Source organism: Lepisma saccharinum, chromosome 24 (genome assembly GCF_977018435.1).
Source record: "Lepisma saccharinum chromosome 24, izLepSacc3.1, whole genome shotgun sequence".
Lineage (NCBI taxonomy): Eukaryota > Metazoa > Arthropoda > Insecta > Zygentoma > Lepismatidae > Lepisma > Lepisma saccharinum.
In genome coordinates this window covers 24,279,591-24,302,834 of record NC_139252.1, presented here as the reverse complement: position 1 = coordinate 24,302,834, position 23,244 = coordinate 24,279,591, and the positions used below count along the sequence as shown (strand labels likewise).

The 23,244-nt window shown below is 39.3% G+C and overlaps 1 protein-coding gene across 1 annotated transcript in view; it reads right to left on the bottom strand.

Annotated features, from left to right (window-relative positions):
- Window positions 1-23,244, bottom strand: part of LOC145978340 (tubulin alpha-1C chain-like) — a 167,055-nt gene that overhangs the window by 87,058 nt on the left and 56,753 nt on the right. The window contains exons 4-6 of the mRNA XM_083110926.1: window positions 22,989-23,185; window positions 11,958-12,139; window positions 5,007-5,103 (exon numbers count right to left, since the gene is read on the bottom strand). Coding sequence (XP_082967052.1) covers window positions 5,007-5,103; window positions 11,958-12,139; window positions 22,989-23,185 — 476 coding nt within the window. The remainder of the gene's footprint in view (window positions 1-5,006; window positions 5,104-11,957; window positions 12,140-22,988; window positions 23,186-23,244) is intronic.

Here is a 23,244-nt window from a genome sequence, read left to right as displayed (position 1 = left end):
AACCACAGATCAAACTTTGTGTTCACACCTCAGTTCCTCTCCCTTAATTGTTGTTGCCTGTGATAATAGCTCGAATCCCACTATAGATCCATCTGTTCTTTTTCTACTAAAGTCTATCTATAATCAAGTAATCATGCAGTGGCGGCGAATAGGGGGGCGAGGGGGGAGGTTGCCTCCACTTTTCGCCACTTTTGCCCCCGCACTATGCTAAACCTTATCTTACAAAGGGAAATATACTGGTTTTTGTCCACCCTGGTTTAGGAATCCATTCGCCGCCACTGTCAATAATATATTACACTTATAATAATATTATCAGAAACGTATATTCTAGGCTATCTGGAAAGCGCAGGACTTAAATACAGAAGAAAAATCTATTCGAAATTGTGAATAAAATTGTTCATTTCAATAAGATGATGATTTCGCTTCAGGACTTGGCAATGTGTCCGAGAGCTTTATTAAGAAGTTGCGAAGTATCACAAGTTCACCCCAACCCACCGCAACCCTTTCTGGCGGGGCGGCTTAACATGTGGTTATACGGACGGATAGCTTTCATTTTTCGTTGAAAACAATGTTGTTCCAGCATGGAAATTGCCTATAAACGGGAAAAATGTAAAAACGTCCCCCTCCTTCCAGCAGTGTGTCCAGCCGCCATAGTTTGTTGCCAAATTAAATAGAAGGAGACTGAATTTTGCAACAATTTGGTAAATGCGTGAAAAACAGGAAATTTGAAGGTCGATAAATGAATTGTTTGAGATTGTTTTAAAATCTCCATAACGAAAACCATCCCCATTTCTGCCCCAGCACATTTTTTTCTGGTCCATTCGGACACTACCGTATTGTGAGATAGCCCAGGTTTTGAACCCAGTGTATGTCACCGAATATGTTATTACACTATTAAATTATAGCACAACTATTTTATATTTCAACCATGACAATTCTAGGCTGTTCGGGAAAAAGCACTTAAGTAAAAAAAAAAATTTACAACCGATAATTTTTATGTTTATTCTCTTAAAAGAAAACATTGCACAAATGATATACATGTTCGATCATCACTGTTTAGAATCCTTACGGATGCCCAATGTAAAATAAAATTTTATAATATTTTCTTCAATTGATTCAGTGAAACTTAAAAAAAATGCAAAAGAAAATTTCAATTTGTGACTTATGTGCCTTTTCCCGAACACCCTAAGACTAACGCTTCATTTTATTTATTTATTTATTTATTATTTTCTTGACAAAGTACTCCTTTTTTCCGATTCTTAATTCGCACACTCCGCCGGAAAAACTTGCTTTGATTGATTGATTGGTTTGCTTTATTTTATTTCGTTTTTCTGCCACTTTGGACTAATCGCGAATATGAGGAAGAGTGATGATATGATGAAATTGATGAAGAAACACTCACAAAGGACTCACGCCCAGGCCGGGATTCGAAACGGGGAGCCCTAGTCTCGAAGCGCGCTGTGCTAACCACTCCGTCACTTGCAAAAGGCTGCAAAACTATTCTGCCAAAAAGCCTATAGGGGCTATCCACCGGAAGGAAGTGCCTTCGCGCGGACGCCATGCTTGTAGCACAACAACTTCCGGTTCGTAGGCTCACAACATGCCGCTGAATGGAGCTGAGATTGTGTCATGTATGAAAGGAACGAACGGGTGTGTACAAGGTTGATGTAAACTAGGATCAATGCTAAATAATCTTTCACGGATCTCTCTTCATCCATTTCCTCGAGATCTAGGAGCCAAAATTATTGCATTCAAGCTGTCAGGCATGAAAATTGGAAGCCCATTAGCAGGAGTAGACTCCGAAGTAATGACAACGGATGTGCAGGAAACCAAAAAGTCTGGACCTGAAAAAAAAAAAAAATCCCGTTCCGATCCAGACTTCGGAAAAAATGATAGATTTTAAAAGTAGTTTATTCCCTACATTTTTTTTGTACTAAATGTCCGAAATTTATTGAAATTAGCAGGGTTTTTTTCCAGAAATGCAAAATAAATCATCATCTGAGGGTAAAATTGTGTGTATAATTAACATTTTTTTTAGTATCTGGTAATGTTGAATATTTTCTGCTCCAAATTTAGTCGGGAAATAACATTATTTTTCCCGTTTTGAACGTCAGGACTTTAAAAATACCCCGTCCTGTTTCCTCCCCACCAAAAAAGTTTGCGTCCCGGACCCCTTGCACTTAATTAAAGGTAGAAGAGAAATCATTCAAATCTGGATTTTCTCTATGTTTTAGTGATAAGAGCAAAAATATTACTTTTCCTTTCAAAGTCAGATAGGTTACACGTTACGTTCTTGAAGTACACACGAACTGTACTAAATTTTTGTGTAACCAGAGGAAATAAATTTTTGTGCAACCAGAGGAAATATTTTTTTTTGAAACCAGAAAATTAAGTGCGGGTACTATTATTAATTTTTGTCTTTTGCAATGAAAATCTTTTCAACATTGATAAAGAAGAGGTCGTAGGTTTGAACACCACGGTCAGGCAATGGTGTGTCATTGTGTTTGTCCCATCAGTAATTTTTCCAGTTTATTATTCATCTTCATCGTCATGTTTAACACAAATAGCAGAAAATTGACTTAAAATAACAATGGGCGTTTTGTATTTCTGCGTTCAAACGGGAACGAAACCAACCAGCAAGTGTGCATTACCGCATCCCTCTGACTCGCCCTGACTGAAGAAAGAAGAAAAAAAAGCTCCTTTTCCCGTTTTTTATATGTCCGTACATCTCGCACTTTTTCACTTAAAACATAAATGTATGCATCCAAAGATTTACATGCTTTAAGCGCTCTCGCTCTGCAGGAAAAATTACTTTCTATTAAATATGTAGGCTGCAAATATCGCCAATGCAACGATGATCAGCAAATGGATTTCATCCTGGAATAATGCCATATTACTTCCAATTTGCTCATCCAATTGATATGCAAAGGCCTCTACTTTGCCCTGATATCTCTTATTCTCCTCGTCGTCAAGTGCTTTTATATGATCCATTTCATCCCGTATACAAAACGAGAAGAAAGGTCACAAGTACGCGCTTGAATTAACCGGCCGCTGTGAACCGGAAGTTGTTGTGCTACAGTTCCACAATCGATTGTGTCGTTCGATATGTTTTTGTTTACTCGTGGATAGCTCCTATAGTGGGAAATCAATGGAACAGCAACAATAGAGGAGAGAAAGAGAGAGACGGGGTTAAGGCCAGGCACGTAGCCAGGGGGAGGGTTAGGGGGCTGAAACCCTCCCGAAATCCTACAAATATCTAATTTCAGTAGCGTATAGTGGTAATTAATTTTACTTGCTTAGCAGGATTAAACATTAGAACGAAAAAAGTTTAGTGTATAATAGAGGACCAGATTATATGTATTTTCTATTATACCAGTTAATACAAAGAAAAAATGGATTCACAGCTCTTAAAAAGTATAGTTTTCTTTGTGAGAGGTCACACAATATAAACTTTATGAGTAAAATCTGTCTCTAACTTTTAAAGCCTTCCTTTAATGGAATGTGTAAAAGTTAATAACAAAATACAATAACTATGAATTTCAGTACACTAACTGCACAAAATGTACGGAAAATAATGGACAACAGTTGTGTTGGATATTCACTCATACGGTGGATCGAGTATCAAAATCTCTCCATTTATATAATAATAATAATAAATGTAATAATAATAACAATAAATTTGGATTAAACTTGGTTCATTTTTAATAACTTGTAAAATGACAATTATAACCGTGGTAATAATTATTATTATCATTATTATTTCTACTAATCAAGTTTTATTAGTGGAGTGCCCCCTTCTATAAATATTTCTGGCAACGCCTGTGCTGATAAGGGATGAGCCCCCCCCCCCCGAAATATAATCCTGGCTACGGGTCTGGTTAAGGCTGACTGGTGATTAGTGGATGGAAAGAGCGAGCTCATGACCTTAACATAAATTCAAATGTGATATTTTATAATACAAAACATTTCTGTAATGTATTTATACGTCACTGGTGACTCCAGAAGTTAGCAAACAATTAATACACCATAATGGTAAACAAACAGACAAACAAACAACAAAAAATCTTTAAATCGGAAATAAGTAACAAATTTAGAAGAACTTTATTAAAACAAAGGGTGAATGATTGTTAATACAGAGAGAGAATTCTAAGACAAAAAATTGTGAGAAAATTATTAAGAAACTCTAACGAAATGTATTTAGAATGTCATTTCTCATGAAGCAATACGGGTACTACGTACTAACCGGATAATCAACATCCAATAGTTTTTTAGCATTTGTATATCGAGTAGGAATCGTTCTTCACAAAGTAGTGGACTCTGGTAAGCCAGGGCATCTAGCAATTCCATTCAATTAGAATAAGCCTCTGAACCTAAAGGTCTTAGGTTTGAATCCTGAATAAAGATTTGAACTCACTTTATTTGTTCCCTTATATGTGAAAATCGTGGACCAAACCAAAAAGTATTTCCTACAAAAATTGTGTGAAATTAAGACATCTATTAAACAAGACATGGTTTTAAAAATTTCGAAACCCCGCCCTTTCGGGGAAACCCATATGTTCAAAATACCGAATTTTGACTAATCATAAGCGTTTCAGTGAAGTGACGTTGAGAGTTTTACCATGTAATGTCAGTTTCTAAACAATTAGCTTGTTACGAATTTACAGGTTGAGCCTGTACGAGTATGTGCGCAAATATTGTCATTTGATTGTGTGCACATGGGCCTTACATAGAATTTTCAGAGGGGCATGCACCCTTGGCTTTTGTTGAAGAAAATTATTACAGTGTGAGTACTTCCTTTTGAAAGACGGATTTAGGTTTCCTTTGTACTAATAATATATGTGACGTTTTAATCGATACTAGGAAATTAAACCATTTAGTATTTTTCATTGAATTGAATATAACTTAAGATATATTCACATAAATTTTATGCATGAGTGCAAAATGTAACAAAAATTCCGCAAATAATTATACTAAATATTCTGGATATGAATTATTTTTACACTTACCAATGGAAAATGGATCCTAGGATAAGGCACCAGGTTGGTTTGGAATTCTGTTAAGTCAACATTTAAGGCGCCGTCGAATCTGAGAGAAGCTGTAATGCTGAAAAAAAAAAATGTTGCTAAAGAACGACAATTAGGCCTACTCATTTCGTATGTGACAGCATTACATTGCAATGACTAGGGCTAGGATTGTTATGACCTAAAAACCACAAAAATATGCAAAAGAAAATATGCTCTTATGACCTAAAATTTTACAAAATATGCACTATAATTTGAAAAATATGCTCTTATAACTGGACTGTTTCAAACATCCATATCTAACATATGGTCAGATATTTCCACATACGTTCTATTTTTAGTTCACTTTATGGGCCCAGGGCTGTAATGCACAATGAATACTTCCTGTTAATTTTCAAGTAAAAATTAAAAAGATTTTGCTGCAGTAAAAGAAAAAAAGCCCTCGCCGTCTAAAGCAAGGTGCCTTAGACCGCACGGCCACGGAGGACTATGTACTTAATACATAACAGTAAATTATGATAAAATTTAAGTTGGAGAAAAATACCACCAACATTCTGTCACTAAATGAGTTTTTCGTAAGATGCGCTTTAGCCAGGCTGAGATTTTTATCCTGGGCCCATCAGGTCCTGGGTCATAGCGCAGTTGGAATTTGGGAAGGCAAAATTTCCTTATCGTATTGCAATGAGAGCTCCATCTTTCAAGCATTTTCTTCCCGTTTTAATAGATTTAAAAATTCCCACAAGCTATTTGTATGTACTAAGTATACCAGCTCCGTTGTTGTACAAATTGAATCTGTGCTACACTTTTGAAAGAACAATACAAATTGTAGGAGAATTTCATATCAACATCACCATCACTAAAAGATCCGCTGTTTACTGAGATCCACTGACAATCGTTTCAACACAGAAAACGTTTGTGTACCTTAACAGAAAATATGAGTGTGTTTACATAGACATTAAATTGTAATGACTAGAGTTTTGGTTTGGTTTGAGTTACTGTTTTAAGTCCACTTTATGCACAGTAAGGCTAATCGGGACTGGACCTACAGTTTAAAGTGGGATCCGAACCACTTGTGCCTCCACCGGTATCGAACCCGGGACCCCTAGATTATAAGGCAATGACGCTACAACTGTGCTATGGGGTAGACCCCTGTAACGACTAGAGAATTTAGTTACATTGAGACTGTGTTTCAAGTTGCCTATACTGAATTGTGTATATATACATAAACGTATATTGTGTCCTTCATTAAAGTAGATTACCTTGATTATCCGAGCTAATCAAAATATTTAATTGTCGTTTTTAAACTCAGCACATAGAAATAATTATGAAATGGCTTATTTCATTTAGGGAACAAACAAAACGTAGAAATTTGGTGACAACTTTCATATATATGAAATAACACATATGCACCATATCAGAGATCGTGAAAATTGCCGACAGATGGAGTTACTTTTTGTATTTGAAAATAAAAGGCAAGCTAACAAGGGTAGATTAAATAAGTTTATGATCATTTTCGGTAAATTCAATAGTTATTTTCAAGGTCTTTTAACTGAAGTTTTTAATTTGATAATTTCTGAGATGTCGACAAATCACTTTAGACTATTACTTCTTATATTTGAAAGTACATGGCAAGCTACCAAAGGTAGATTAAATATGATCATTTTCGCAGTATTTAACAGTTATTTCTGTCTTTTAACTAAGGTTTTTAATCTTCTAATTTCTGAGATGTCGACAAATCAATTTAGACTGTTACTTCTCATATTTGAAAGTACATTGCAAACTACCAAAGGTAGATTAAATATTTTATGATCATTTTCGGTTTGTTCAACAGTTTTTTTCAAGGTCTTTTAACTCAGGTTTTTAATTTTATAATTTCTGAGATTTCGGCAAATCACTTTAGACTGATTGTTGCCTCACGAATAGATAGGTTGATCAATTTATTGATTTAGTTTATTTTACTTCGCGTTTTGTGCCTCTTGGCTAATTTGCGAAGATGGGGATGAGTGATGAAATGATGAAATTGATGAATGGACATTCACAAACAACCAAGCCCGACCGGGATTCGAACCCGGGACCCTTGGCGTCGCAGCGCGATGTGCTAACCACTCGGCCACAGGGTCGGCAAGTTGATCAATTTAATTTATATTATCTTGAGTTACTGTTTAGTAGCATTTTTCTTCTTATTTTGAAGTACTCAATACTTTTTGAATGCAACTCTCTTACGAGTAGCAATTTTTGTTTCTTCATTGCCAATCCTACGTACGAGGGCAAATCAAAAATAATAAATTACACCGACCCGTGTTCCTGTATTAAAGGAGATAAAATAATCACGCTTGGTAGCAACACTGCCCGGAATGTTTTCAATCCGGATCCGAAGCAACCATGCTGCAGCTGGTTCTGTATGCAAGATTGAGGGAAGTCACCGTGTGAGTATGGCGCGTCGTATTGAGGTGGCGTCCAACATCGAGGTTCACTCCGACGTCCGATTTTTGTGTGCACAAAGGCATAATGCGAGTGAAATCCATCGCCAAATCAGGCCAAATTGTCGAGGTGTAAGGTGAGAAAGTGATGTCACCTTAGAGTATAGAAGGAATAGAGAGAGCGCAAGCGTGTTTTCTGGGCTAGGGGAATGCAGCCGCGAGGGGAAGGGGGTGAGGTAAAACCGCAATCTTGGGTTGTGCCACAGTTACAGCTGATACTGTGGTGGTAGGGATTTGATCGTGGAATGTTCGTTTATAGTACATACTATATTACAGTCAGACTATAATCAAATGAGGCTAAAATTTCACGAGAAATGCAGTGGTGAAGCTTTCTTCAACCTACCTCTAATCAGGAAAAGGTTATGACTGCATGATTGTAACCAATGTATCATTTTCCAGGTGTAAGAAAGCAGTGTCATATATACTATATCACATCACGATCTCTGACATCACCTCCTTCCCATTTAAAAATTGTGAGTTGAATTCAATATGGCGCCCACCAATATGGCGGACGTCCGCTTCGAACACAACAATGTGGTTCCCCCTAAGCCTAACTTGTTTCTATCATGACCAATTGTATCCAGCCTAACTCCTTTACTTTTTATAGGGGGTGTTAAGTGACTTTGGAATCACTCACTAGGCCCTTATATGTGACTGTCAACATGAGATCAATAATCACACACACACACGCATACATTATATATGTATATACGTTTTTATATATGATGTGTGTGTGTAAAAATAGGTAGGTAGTGGGGATCTTTAATAATATTTTTCGGGGGGGGGGGGGCAAGCTTTGTAGATCCGGCACTGATCTCTACATTTCAGTGACACTGCGAGTAGACAATAAATTAGAAGCTATGCCTCTGTGCACAGCTTTCGGATGCAACAATAGAAGTGGCAAGAAATGTTTTAAAAAAAGAAGGAATTGAGAGGTCCCCAGATAAACATGCTTACAACATATTTACGTTTATTATACATGCATTTCTGTTGTGATTATATTAGTGGTATTATTATTAACGGTATGTATAACATTTTAAATTCAAATTTGTGACATATCGGAATAGTGAAAATCGTTCGCACGTTTCATAAAGGTAACTATTGCAAATGTTTATACGTGTTGAGAACTTTGTGGAATGTTCATTGGACGAACAAAGAGAGACTTCAGACATGGAAAAAGAGAGACGTGTCGCTTGGAAACCAACCATCAGAAATAAATGCAACCTTCCGAACGGAAGCTTCACGCCAAGCTGCACGTGTCGCTCGGACATGGTCCGTTTTCCCAATATCGTTTATCGTGTCGCCTCGGTCTCTTTGTAGCGCATGCACGGTGAATGCTTGCTTTTAGGGAGATTTTTCACCGAAATGTGACACACGGCATGTGTAGCTTAAGAATTTCACCAATCTAAGGCAGGCTAGTGCGACCTGTCACGCCTTTATGGTGTGAAACGTTGCTGTTGATTGGCTCATTCCCAAGCGGCATGTGTCACGCGAGCACCTGAGAATTCCCACCGGAATGGCAAACGACAAGCGACAAGGGCCCCTTCAGTCTAAAGAAGAATTCATACCAAAGCGACAGGCGACAGGCGACACAACGTGTTGCTCTAGGATTTCAACAATGCACCCTTGTGCGGTCTGTCTTGCCGCTAAGGCAGGTGTAAACGTTGACTTGCTCGTTCCAACGCGACACGACGCGTGACATTATATCTGAAAGCTCCATTATTTGGGGCGACAAGCGACACGAGCCCCTTCAGTCTGAAGCAAAAAAAATAACTGTACATGCGCGGCTTGTCGCTTCGGGTCGGAAGGTCTCATTTATTTCTGATGGTACAGCCTGTCATGTCGCTACGGTGTGAAACGTTTGCTGTTGATTGGCTCGCCCCCAAGCGACACGTGCAGTTTGTCGTGTCGCTTCTGTTTAAAGAATTGCATTCATTTCTAAGAGTCGGTTGCCAAGAGACAGACACTTATCGCTTGTCGCCTGTCGCTTCGGTCTGAATGCTTCCATTGAATGAACGGGCTCCTGTCTTTAGTCGCCTATCGCCTGATACTTCGGTCCGAAATCTACCATAGGCTTACTTATTGAGGTGGCGTAAATTTTGTTATTAAATCGTGTTAAACCTTTGTACGTACATAGCTCGTATTTTTATATAATAATGTTTTGTAATGCATTTCCTAGTGTAGGAGTTATAATGCAACTCCTATTTTGATTCTATTGTTATTTCATTATACTGTTTCTGGTATACTAACGTAGCATATGGTAAATGAACACGCCGCAGTACATAAAAAGGTCTAGATCTCTTGTTTTTCCTCAAAACTAGTTGCTAAGAACTTCGTGTTATTGTTTCTGATGATTTAAACATAAAGAAACAACAAGCAGCCTTAATTTTCCCGACGAAATTTCTTCTCGCTGAATGTCCAACATGGCGGCCGCCGCAAGCTATTTTGGCTTCAGCTGACGTCACACACGCTCTCTCTCTATACCTTCTATACGCATGAAAATTAAAGAGATTGCAAGTTATTTTACACGTCAAGTAGAAAGCCTTCTTTTACCCAACCCTCACGTCAACACAGGTAAGATATTACAATTAACCATGTATATAATTCGACACAAATTTACAATAACAATCATTTAGGTACTTTGTTCAAATAGGAGAGGACATGTCATCGTCTCGACATCATGACCACTTTCAAAGATATAACGATATGTAGTAGAGTGCATCACACATATCTTTGCCGTTGCGCACATACCAATTTTCGTTTCGTCTCCCTCTCTCTTAGCATCACGTGTTCTACGCTGTTCGCCAACCTTCGCCATTTTTGCCATATTGTCATTCCATATTTGGACACACTCGCGCAAACATCATTGAAAACAATTGAATAGCGCTCCAGCTCGCGGTTCACACCGTTCGGCAGGGACGGTAATGTGGCAATATAGCATGACGAAGTGGTTGCTTCTTTTATGCAGTGCATGTTCATTGGCTAGCTAGTAACTAGTGTTGCCAACTGTAATATTGAAGCACTATTTGTGTCACGGAAGGAGAACGGCAGTTAAAGTGACGGTGAGTTTTTTGGATTGGAAGCACCATATTTTTATTTCATACTAAGTATTTGACCGATTTGTATGCGTGTATTGCGTGTGTGTTTGTCAATGAACGTTAAATTCCATAATGCCTCAAGTTCTGACAAAGTTGAAATTCAAAACCTTCCATAGCCAAGCTCGGGAAATTCACAAATTGTTCATATTTCATAATTTTGGAATTGTTCAAAAGAAATAAATTATGTGGCTCCATGAGCATTTCAACTCTTGGCTCCGGCACGTGTTCTTGTAGAAATTGCATAGAGGAGGCTGTCATTTTTGCTGCTTAATGCGATGCATATTGTTTTCTGTGTTAAAATTTCCATGCTTTGATGGGTGACAAGTTCATAGCAAAAAAAAAAAAAAAAAAAAAAAGACGCGCAGCTTATCGTCTAGTGGAAGTATATGTACTTTTTATTGTTGTGGAAGCCGGCATCGTTTGTTAATGTACAACAAAGGCAACCGACTGTCGCCGATCACAGAGAGGCAATAATACTGCCTGAGGAGGAGTGTTTTGGTCCAATTGTCGCAGTTTAACACCTTCGCGTGTTCTTAGTTCTCAAAGCAGTGGTAGTGTCGGTCGTGTATTATCTGTCGTTGCAGTTCCATACCAATGTAGACGGGTTGTGGGAGTGAACCGTTAGAACTCCACCAGTGCATTAATGCAATGAAAAATAATAAAGTGTTTATTTTGTTTGAAATCACTCAAATAAGGAATTACTATGAAGAAGTCTTCTTTGCAGCATTTTTGGTAATTTTACGTATGTGTTAGTCCATATTTTGCGAATTTTTAGTCCATATGTATGTAGCTACATACAAAGCCACTTGTTAGTACATATTAATACTAGTCCTGGTACAATGTATGGCGTTTAAAACTCAACGTTAGATAAACCTGAATTCTCTAATTTTCTTGTTGTACGTAACAACTGTGCATCGGCGCACAGCAACGACTTTTCTATCTGCTCCATTAGCAACACTGCTCCTTGAGTTGTATCGCGCATCGCACGGCAGAAATATACGTGTTGGGCTCTAAATCATACATATAATGTAAAATCAGAATTTAGCCAAATCTTTACCAAAGTACCATGGTTAGCGAAATCATAGGCGTCGACTTTGGGGAGGAAGCACTTTCTCCCCCCACCTAAATTCACGTAGAGGGACAGATATAATTTTTCCCCCACCAATTTTTTTTTTTAAGCTAACGGCTTCGTGCGAAAAACTTGTAGAGAAGCATAGTATTATAAGAGAGATGGAGAGAAGAGGGCAATTCTCCAGTTATCCACGCCAGCTGATAAGAAAGTGAAAATCTACTTGAGACGGCCCAAAACGAAGGTTTTTTCGCCATTTCCCTCAAAATAAGTCAGAATTTTTCCTCACCTGGATACAATTTGTCCAATCAGTCGGTTAAGGTTCGTGTAAGTGGGTCTGTCTATGCCGAGATTCCTTCTGCATATCTCGTAAATCGCCTGATTGTCCACAATGAAAGCAACCTCGCAGTGCTCTAAAGTAGGATGCGTATACAAGATGGCGTTGTAGGGCTCCACAACAGCAGTAGATACCTAAATAAGAAGAAAAGTGATAGAATGTTAATGATCAACAAAATAGACATAATAAAATATTGTGTTGTTAGGCGCGTAGCCAGGGGCGGGGCTCAGGGGTATGAAGCCCCCCGGAAAGCCTACAAATATCTAATTTAAATAGTGAAAAGTGGTATTCTACTTCCTTATCAGGATTAAACATTGTGTATAATAAGTTGCAATATGCTCAGAAATTCATCTTCAGGGATTCTACCCCCTATGCTTTCGCCTGTAGATTATGTTGCTTATAAGCAGTGTCGACGATTAGGGCCGGATTAAGACGAAATTGGCCTGATGCTTGAAATCTTCGGTGAACAATAAACACAACGATGTTATAGTTACGTCACAGCGCAAAGAATAATATAATAGTAACTGCATAATAAGTTTTTCTAACGATGGAAGCGGCCCCGGCGCACACCCAGCGTCGAATAATATGGGTACCTGGGGGAAACCCTGGGGGGTAAAGGCGGTCAGGGGCGTGATGCTGATCACATCACCCCCACTCACGACCGGATCAAGAAAGTGTGGGGCGTTACCCCCACACCCCCTATACGCCTTCATGGCGTGGTGCTAAGCACAGGGGAATACTTTATAATAAGTAACGCTGTGACTAGGCGTCCGAAATAGGGGCTCCAAATTCCATTCTAAGACTTATTTTCAGGTTAATATAGCAAAAGAAAACTGTTCAGCTTTCGAAAAATTCTCGTCTGTTTTCATCTGGGCCTATTTCAGGAATGGGCTTAATGCTGCAGCATCAATAGTACCCACCTTAAACCGGCCCTGAGGCGTGGGGGACATTAGCCCCCACACTATGCTAAAACTTATATACCAAACTGACGTTGCCCCCCCCCCCCAGTTTTGGAACCCAATCGCCGCCACTGCTGATGAGGGATGATCCGCCCTCCCCACGAAATAAAATTCTGGCTACGGGCGTGGTTAGGAATACTTCATTTTTATTGGTTAGACTAGAGGAACATGCCACAACTCTGCTTCCAGTGTAAATGTTAAACACCATACCCTAACCTAAATAATACAGCAGGTCCTTATCAAGTCGCCATATTTGTGAAAGAGTGTCCTCGTATGCACGTGTGCACTGCAGAGAGAACAGTGGTACTGTATTGTAGTTTTTGCTTTAAGTCCATTTTTGCGCAGATAGGCTAAAGTGTGATCCGAACCACTGTCTCCGGGTATCGAACCGGGGTACCTTGATTACAAGGCAACAACATTATTGATTGACTGATTTACTTTATTTTACTTCGCTCTTGTGGCACTTCTGGTTAATTTCAAAGATGGGGATGAGTGATGATGCGATGAAATTGATGAAGAGACACTCACCATGCCGGGATTCGAACCCGGGAATGTAGCGCAAGAGAAACACGCTTTATGGGTTCCATCTCATACGCTCCAAAAATTCAGTAGGCACAAAGTTTGTTTTTTGAAAAGGAAAATTGGCAAATGAACAGAATATATCACTCGGGCTCACAATTGACCATCTCGGGAAACATAAAAAATACAATTTCTGGATTGTTAAAGAACTGCCTACCTTTCAAAAATCATGACGCATATCTATCTCCACAGATGCTTTAGAAATTTAAATTTGCCTTCTTTAACTATGAGACTCATATTGTTGTCATAGAATTTGTAACAATTGCTTCTGTTCGGACTTCACATTGACAACAAATATTGTTGTATTCCTGAATAAGATAGCTGGTGCTAATTTGACATCTAATATACGTATTTCTCAACCGATCATGCCGACTCGTGGCTGTCACGTCCCCGGTTAGAAGTATGAAACGTTTTTACACCTAGAGCTTGATGGGCTTAAGTAACAGTCTTAATATCGCATAATTAACGCTTTATTAACAGTAATTGATTTAATTATAAACTAGATAACACGTGACTCAACACGTTTAAAAGACATTTCCACTGAGGTACTTACATTACACAAGCCTTGCAGAGGCGAATCTTTCAATTAAATTTCAGCTGTGATATTTTCAACAGATTAGAAACAGGAAATAGCAACAAGATTACTCACAAAAATACTTGAAATAACAGAAACTTGCATTAATGGCATATTTCTTTTCCTGATAATAAAACCAGCAGAATAAAGGTTATTAGAATTATATGAGCAGAGAGTGGCCCTACACAACCTCGGCTTTTAACTCAAGTAAGAATATTTTAGTCCTTCGATTAATTTTACTTCGCTTTTTTCGCTAATTTGCGAAGATGGGGATGAGTGATGACATGATGAAATTGATGAATGGACACTCCAAACATCCATGCCCAGGCCGGAATTCGAACCCAGGACCCCTAGCGTCGTAGCGCGATGTGGTAACCACTCCGCAACGGGGGCCGGCTTTAGTCCTTCGACATTACAGTTATGTTCTATTAGATATGTTTTAGTTATGTAAGGGACTGGATCCCTTATAATGTGACGGGTATCTAACGTAAGTGCTGATGCACCCAAAATTTAAAGTTCAATCAATCAATCAACTTCTCATTCTAGCTACTGTACAGAAGGGACGGCATGAATGTGAATGCTCTCGGGGAGGATTGCGGCCTATTTTTGTAAATCAGGCAGCCTGTTAAATGTTGAGGGTTGATTACTGTAAATTTTACAGAGTGTACTTGACCTATGGCCACGAACCTGGTTCCATTTCATTCAAAATGTAACGGTTCACCACGACAGCCCACATAAATGGAGGAACACTTGGTGGATTCTAGTTCTTGTGCGTGTCCTAAAAGCCAAGTTGAAGATTGATGGACAAGAGAGGAAGACAGGACATGAGTGATGGAAACTTCTCGAAAACATTTTTATCGATTTCCCTCTCAGATATTCCGTGACTGGGTCCACTCATCGACCACGGCGAGATTAAAGGTTGCTATGTGGGTCAGTCGTTGCGAGGCAAAGTCCTCAGGAAGAGGACATAATCGATCCTTGTGTGCGACCTGTGTAAAGCTACGAAGGAGCACAGCTTGCTCCCCATTTCCGCAATAAATCTGTTGCCTCGTTCCCCAACCAGGGATCTATACAAACATTTGTAAGCTTGCGTGAGAGGCAGACAGTTTGCATACGTCTCATTTAAGTTCGAAGTCCTGTGTTTGGTTTGCACGACTATTCAACAATGTGTTATTCCTTGCAGGACACCATTTACAACATAGTGAAAACGCTGTCGCTTTGTAATCAAGGAGTCCCGGGTTCGATCCCCGTGGTTTGCATCTCACTTTAAACTGTACGTCCTGTCCCAATTAGCAAATATGAACATGAAGTGGATTTAAATATACTTCGGCAAACTTTGTCAGTGATCAGCTGTAGGTTCGTGTTTACTAAGACGATATATTTTTTTACAACTGTTTTGGCTCCTAGATAGAATCTTGCACATCTCGCGGTGGAATTTGAACCTACATCGTGAAATATCTACTAGCTGGAACACTATATGTGCCGTTTGAATAGAAATGCTGTAAGCAACCAATCATCCATTAGGACATTTTTCAAATCTCAGTCGAATCGACCTCCTTGGCATAGTGGTTAGCGCAGTACGCTACGACGCAAGAAGTCCCGGGTTCGAATCCCGGTTAGGACATGGACGCTTGTGTTTGTCGGGGGATACTACCGCATAGGGGTATCCTTTTAAAATAAATAAAAAGTCGTTAAGGCGTCTGACTACCATGCGAGAGACCCAGGTTCGATCCCTGCGGGGAATAACCGAGATTTTCCCACCTTTACAAGCGGCTCCGGCGCCCACCCAGCGTTGTATAAAGTGGTACCTGGAGGCAACTCTTCGGGGTAAAGGCGGCCAAGGGCGTGGTGCTGATCACATCGACCGTGATGAAGATAGTGTGGGGCACATCTTATACGCCTTCATGGCGTGGTGCAAAACACAGGGGAGCACTTTACATTACTTTTTTATCTCCTCCATTCTTGAACAATAGCTTCTAAAACTAATCTTGCAGGATTGATTCTATCAGAAGTAAGTGTTGAAGCTTTTCTGGCAACGAATGAAGAAAATATTCTCTCGGGCTATCGACCAGGTGAGTTGTGGAAAAGAGTCCAAGATTGCGAGAGCTAACGTCACTCTCATCTTCTACCCTGAAGATGAGGATGACGTTAGCTCTCGAAAGCTTAGAATCTTTTGGACAACTCACCTGGTCGATAGGCCGAGAGAAACTTTTCATGATTCTATCAGCTTTTCCCTCACCATTGCTCGAAATAGAATACGTTTTCTAGGACATCTTCATAAAATAAGATATTATATCTGTTTTAAATGTGCAGCTACAACATACTCGTCTTGAACTAGCAGACACCCAGTGGCGTGCCCAAGGGGGGTGGTTGGTGGGGATTATAACCCCTCCTTTCTCTCAGTATAACTAAGAAAATCAAAGGTAGGAAAAGTTGGCGAAATGAGAGCGGACTACCAGAAAAAGTGTATATAAACTCCTCCCTTTCAAAAATCCGGGCACGTCACTGCAGACACCATCAAAAGTAACATTAATACCAAATTTCTAATCAGTCAATTGAAATACTGGCGACAGACGAAGAAACAGAAAAAATCAACAAGAAAATAACGAAAGAAAGTCAAATAGAAAACAAAATCAAAAATAAATGTATTAAATTAAATTAAACAAATTTTCACAGAAACCTGCGAGAATATAATGGATATAGAAGGAAAGAAAAAGGAATGGGTGACAAGAGATATTGGAAAGAATGAATGAAAGAAGAGAACTAACAGAGCAAATATTCCAAATAAAACAGATTCGCAAGAAAACATTGCTGTGAAAAGACAAGACAAAAAGAGTCAATGATGTTGCGAAAAAAATTGCGTTTTTGAAATATTTTAACCTAACTTATCATACATAAAATAAACTTTTAATCATATTTTTATCATGATGGTGGTCATTATAAGTTACAATGGTAATAGGAAAGCAGTAAAATTGCAAAGAGCAAACTAAATTACTAATTACGTTGCTGTATAAATATAGATCTAATATTAACGGAGAAAGACAAAGAGCTATATTTAACATTTTTATATCACGCGTGTATACTTAAGCAAACACTTGGCTTTTTCTGGCACAATGAATGTCACCACAACTTTACAGCACGCAATTCTAGGTCACCGTAGATCAAATCTGGAGTTTTGTCATTGTCAGAGGGTGGCGTGACTTCTGGGATGAACCTTACTAAGTTCACTGCCACCTAACTACAAACTTTCGAACTTATCAGGAAAGGATCGAAGTACGAAGTTTTCGTGGCCTTCTGTAACTTTTGCAGGAGATATAGGCTATAGAACTGTTTAAGTAAAGCTTGACGCCCACTTAGACATGGAGAAACGCGCCAACAGACCCGTTTCCGGCGTCAGAGTGGGCGATAAACTTGAAGATAACCTGCGGACTTCTGGCACGGAAATTCCGCTCTTCGGTTCGGCGCGTTTCCCTGTAGTTGGCGTTACACCATTCGATTTCAATAGAAGCAGACAACAGAAGTTCTCTTGCCGCAGATTGATCAGAACAGTGATCGAAGTAAAAATCCCTGCTGGGGGGAATGCTTGGTCGATTTTGCGATAGGTGGGAGGAGATGTTTGTATGGATCATATTTAGACCACAATTTTGAAATACATCATTTTACCATATTTTTGGAAATTGCTTCTTTTTTTTTTAAAAAAAATGGAGACCTTCTATACTTTAGCATGCCATTACATTTAAGTATATATTTCATAGATATGCATTTTAAAGGCAGGTGCTTGATATATTAATTTTTTTCCTCCGAAAATGACAACATAAAAAAGGAAACCCATATTTAGACCTTTTCCTCTATTAAATTAATTTTGCAAGGTTATAGTATGTTGTGCATTTTATGTTCCGTCGTACAATGAAATTAAAAAAAATACATTTCCACAAGATACAGTACGTCAATATTTTCGGCTGAGTGTTATGCCATATATCAAGCGGTCCTCTACGTTGTAGAACTAAGAATTAACCACTCCCTAATCCTCACTGATGCATTGAACGTCTTGCAGGCTTTGTCGAGAACAGGCAGTGCTGCTTACAAGTTAACAACATTTGAATACTTGATTTTCTGCATGATGCAGCATATTCGACAAAAGTGACAGAAAGTGGCTTTCACTTATATTCGTGCGCATAGTAATCAAAATAAATACCATGACATAGTAGATGCAAATGCAATAAAAAGCGAGAACCCAGGACTATGTAACACCTCTTCGATTACCTTATACAGATATCTTACCCAGAGTAAAATATAAGTCACAAAAACAGTGGGAGGAGTGGTGCAAAATAGAGCTACAAAATACCACATCCTATAACTGGCATGATCAAGTCAGAAGTCATAGACCTTGGTACCAAAGCATGAATCTACCTCGGGCAGTGGTTATCTTTATATTAAGAATGCGTACAAGCCATGTATTAGTAAATCAACATTTCACTCGTTTAAAGATTGTGCCATCAACTTCTTGCCACTGCAGAGAAGCCAATCAAACACTTAATCATTTATTTTTTGAATGTCCCTTAAGACAACAACATCGAGACTCTTTATATAAAAACTACAGCGCCTTGAATAACGTAGTGTGGAAAACGACCCAAGAAACTAGTTCCCGAGACGGATGACAACATAGATGGCAGTGCGATCAGTATCGCTGCTAATTTTCTTACGAAAGTAACGCGGCTTAGTTTTTGGAATATATTGTGTAGATTTGTTTGTCTTGAAATGCGGTACGTGAATTGATGGAAACATTTATATTTGTGGAGCAGGGTGGCGACAGACCCATGGACGTCCACAGGATTTTTCCAGGGAGGGGCAAGGAAGGTGTTTTTTTTCCAGGGGGGGGCAAACGATGGCAAATTTTCCCTAAAAATAGTGTTGTTCCCTATAAAACATTGCTTAAATTTGAATTTATGGTGTTCATGCAATAATTAACACATATTATTGTGGCTAAAATGAAATTATATGTGTGAAATACATATTTTTTGGTTGACTTTCATTTTCCAGGGGGGGGGGCTACGGCCCCCCCCTTGCCCTCCCTTCCGAACGCCCATGGACAGACCTGGAAAATCGGGAAAAGTCAGGGGATTTGAGTGGTCAAAAAAAGTCAGGGAAATGTCAGGGAATTTTGCCTTTAGTAACATTTTTTTATGCGATGGAATGAATGTGCCAGGCGTTTTCTTTGAAAGATGTCATTATGTAACGCTGCATGGGAACAGGAAATCTTGTTACTAAATCTCGCCCTCAACTTTTAGGCCCCTTTTATGCACAACACAACCACAGCGCCAGTACAGAAACCAGTGAGGAGGGAGGGGGGGGGGAGAGAGAGAGAGAGAGAGAGAGAGATTTCAGGAGGGGCAGACAAATTTGATAAGCCTCTAAATATCACGTGGAAAATGCATTGAATTATCATTTTTGTTGTCTGTATGGAAGTAGTAAAGGGACAGACCAGTCAACAGATAGAGAGTTGAGGGGGGGGGGGGGCATTACCACTGTGGCACTGTCCGATAGTTGTTGGACGTCGTATAATGGCATTTTGTCGGACATTCTGAAGGAACATGGAAACAAAAAGGGCGCTATGCAACCTTGTAATTTGTTGAATGTCGTGGTACATGTCGGATGAACATTTAGGCTCCTTTGATGCATACGATTTTTGTCAGATATCGCGGCCTGACTAATTTTTGTTGGATGTCTTCGGACTGCAACATCTGACAAAAAGTCCATGTATAAACAGAGCCTTGTACATCCGAGTTTGTCTGGTGTGGTACAACATGTCATTGAACAAACTTTTTGGCTCCTTATATGCATGCTATTTTTGTCGAACGTAGCAGTTCGATACTTGTCATTCTGCGACATCCGACAAAAATCATACGCATTGAGCTCTCATGAATCCGGTGTTTCTTGGATGTTCCAGTATGACATTTTTTGTCGTTTCCGACGTTTGTCGGATGAAACATCCAACAAAAGTGGAGCCTTAGTCTGCTGCACCGCTGCAAATATGCTGCTGGAATTTTATTACTCTTCTGGCTAACTTAATCTTATTCAATGTAGAAAAGCATACAAAGGTTTTCTTTCATCATCCAGGTGTAATACAGGTTTTGCACAGGTTAACATTACTTTCCAAGAAGAATCCAACAAATCGGAATATATGTTGAATAATGTCATAAAAAAGTAAAACAGAAATCTGCAGTGGTAAACGTCATATAAATTTGACAAGTGACATGACTAGTTAACACATAAGTAATACCACAGATGGTAATACCACAGTTTGCAATCTAGAGAAGAGTGAAGGGATCAGATAACGAGACTGGACTGGTTTCCAGGCATGGTGATGTAAGATTAGATACATGAAAGTCCAGATTGTCTCTAGAGAGATGGAATGTTGCAATGATATTGTTTTCCCTGCGCTGGTCCCAACGCCTGCAGGCATTAATTGGCCTAACTGAAACCAATCCTAGGTACAGTAGGGGAAAGTTTACACACACTTTTATAGATCTAAATTACGTTAAAAAGATCCAAATACCTGTATATTCGGATTTCTTGTAAAAACTTGTCAGTACATTTGTTAGTCTACTGAAATATGAAGGCTTCTGGCCGAAGGTTCTTTGGTTTGTGGTATTAAGACGACTCGCATCGGGACGGTGATTGTCCATGAGGGTGAGGGTAAGGCAGACTGAACCAAATTGAACATAAATAATCCCTTGAAATATTCAGTGTTTAGTTATTTATACTGTTATTTCTGAATGATAGAAATATGACACTTGAGTCTTGGTCAACAATAGGCAATGCTTAATTGTTGATAAGTCATCATAGTTTCCATACATAATTGCAATTTAGAGACTAGTCGAGGAAGTGTAGAAAATAATATTATCCAGTTCTATTGGCTGCCGCACTGAACTATCTAAAAGATCAAAATAGGGATCAGATTCCGTTCATGTCAATACTGACACTGCCACCTATGTCTGACGTAAAGAAACGCTGCTTGATTGGACTTCGGTTATTCTTGCCTCAAAAAGAAGTGAGACTCGCAGCGTTGCACTATGCATCTACTCTACAGCGTTCACTGTTAATCTGCCTTCACATCTAAACATTGGCTTGTAGAAAGAATTAGAAGTGGGGACTAAAAGACGTAAACGTTGTAAGTGCCAAAATCCAAAGTGTTGGGAAATCGCATCGTTCAGCACATCAGCCCGTAAGAACGTTCACACTAGTGACCTCTTCACACGCCCTTTGAACTACTTAGACGGCTACCAGCCACTTTTCACGTTTACTACATTATAAAGCATGGCACATTTCACAGTTTAACTTGGAAAACGGTGTTTGAATTATTGTGGCACTTACAGCGTTTACCAATTTTAGTCTTTCAGTGCGATAGTAGAGTGCTCCAGTGCACATAGGCCATTTCAGAATGAGAGCGGCCACTATTTACACAATGAACTTTGTGGAACACCAGCGATGATGGAGCGCTTTGTTGAAGTCACACGCAGATAGTGTGTCCGTGCAGTAAGAAGTTCGGAACTTGTAAAAGATGTAGCCCGTGGGTCCACACTTTATAAAAGGCCATTTTAACGCCCAGGAAAGTCCCCAGCTTGTGACAACGCCAATAGTTGTCACTGAGATGTAATCCACAATGCAAAGGAGTTGGATTGTGGGCCATGTGGGAAACAAATTTCTACGACGGGAGTAGTTGATGCTCCTCCGTAAAGTTAAGAAGGCGTTTGAGTAGAGGCGCTGTGAGACCTCTTGTAGACGACTGAGAAGACAGATTGGTCGATAGCTCTCGTTGCTATAGATTCTTCCCAGCACATAATACAACACCTTTGCCTTCTTCCAAATGGAGAAGAAATAGCCCGTAAGGATGACGGCATTTTAACGTTTCGTTAAATTCACAGAGACTAATTTTCTCGGGTACTCTTCAGTGCAACTACAGTAATGCCGTCCATTTCTGCAGCCTTTCCAGTACGAAACTGCTTCACCTCTCAGGTGTGATGCGTGTTTCGCAGATGGCTTAGTTTCCTATTGCTATTATGAGTATATATTAATAAGGCTACTGTACACTTACGCGCAATGTACCGTGTCCATTTCAAAATTTAATCCTTACACGCAAAATTATCAAAATAAAATTCCTGTAACTTCCTCCTCGTATGTTTAAATCTATTCTTGCTTCATGATGACAGACTCAATACCCTAGACCCCGTGGCGGAGTGGTTAGCACTTCGCGTTACGACACCAGGAGTCACGGGTTCGAATCCTGGCCTGGGCATGGATGTTTGGTAGTGTCCATTCATCAATTTCATCATATCATCACTCATCCCCATCTTCGCAAATTAACCAAAAGTGGCACAAAGCAAAGTAAAATAAAGCAAATCAATCAATCAATCAATAGCTTAGAAGGAATTGAAAAAATATACATTCCCCTTCATCCATTCAACTCTGGCCATAAGGAAGCCTGCTTCACTCTTCCCCTCCCCTCCACGCGGGAGTGAGGTTCACAGGAGTCGTGGTTCTGCGCAGGTTCTTTTACGCGTGGTTCCACTCTATAACTTATAAAATGTAACTCAACGCCGGATATGAAATTAGAAATACGCCACTGAGAGCATATATCTATTATGATTGTTATTTTTATTGCAATTAAGTTCAATACTTTTATAAATTACAAGCATTGAGTCACATTAACATTCTAGCCGTTATCGGCTGTCAATACATTTCATTTTCCTGTGAACCGATGTCCAATATTTGTCGTCGATTTGTAGAGGAAATAGCAAGAGACAGTAAATCAGATGGACACTCATAAAATTAACACAATAAACATCAAATTTGCTACATTTATTAACATACTTGTGGTGCTGGGTAGATGGAAAAGGTGAGCTTGCTTCTCTTCGGGAAGTCCACGCTGAGACGCTCCATGAGCAGCGATGCAAAACCGGATCCAGTTCCTCCCCCGAATGAGTGAAAGATCAGGAAACCCTGCAGGCCACTGCATTGATCCGCCATTTTGCGAATCTTCTCCAGGGTTAAATCAATTGTTTCTTTACCTGAAATGAAAACAGAGGTCACAGCATTACCGCTAGTAGTGTGTACTGAAATTGAGAGG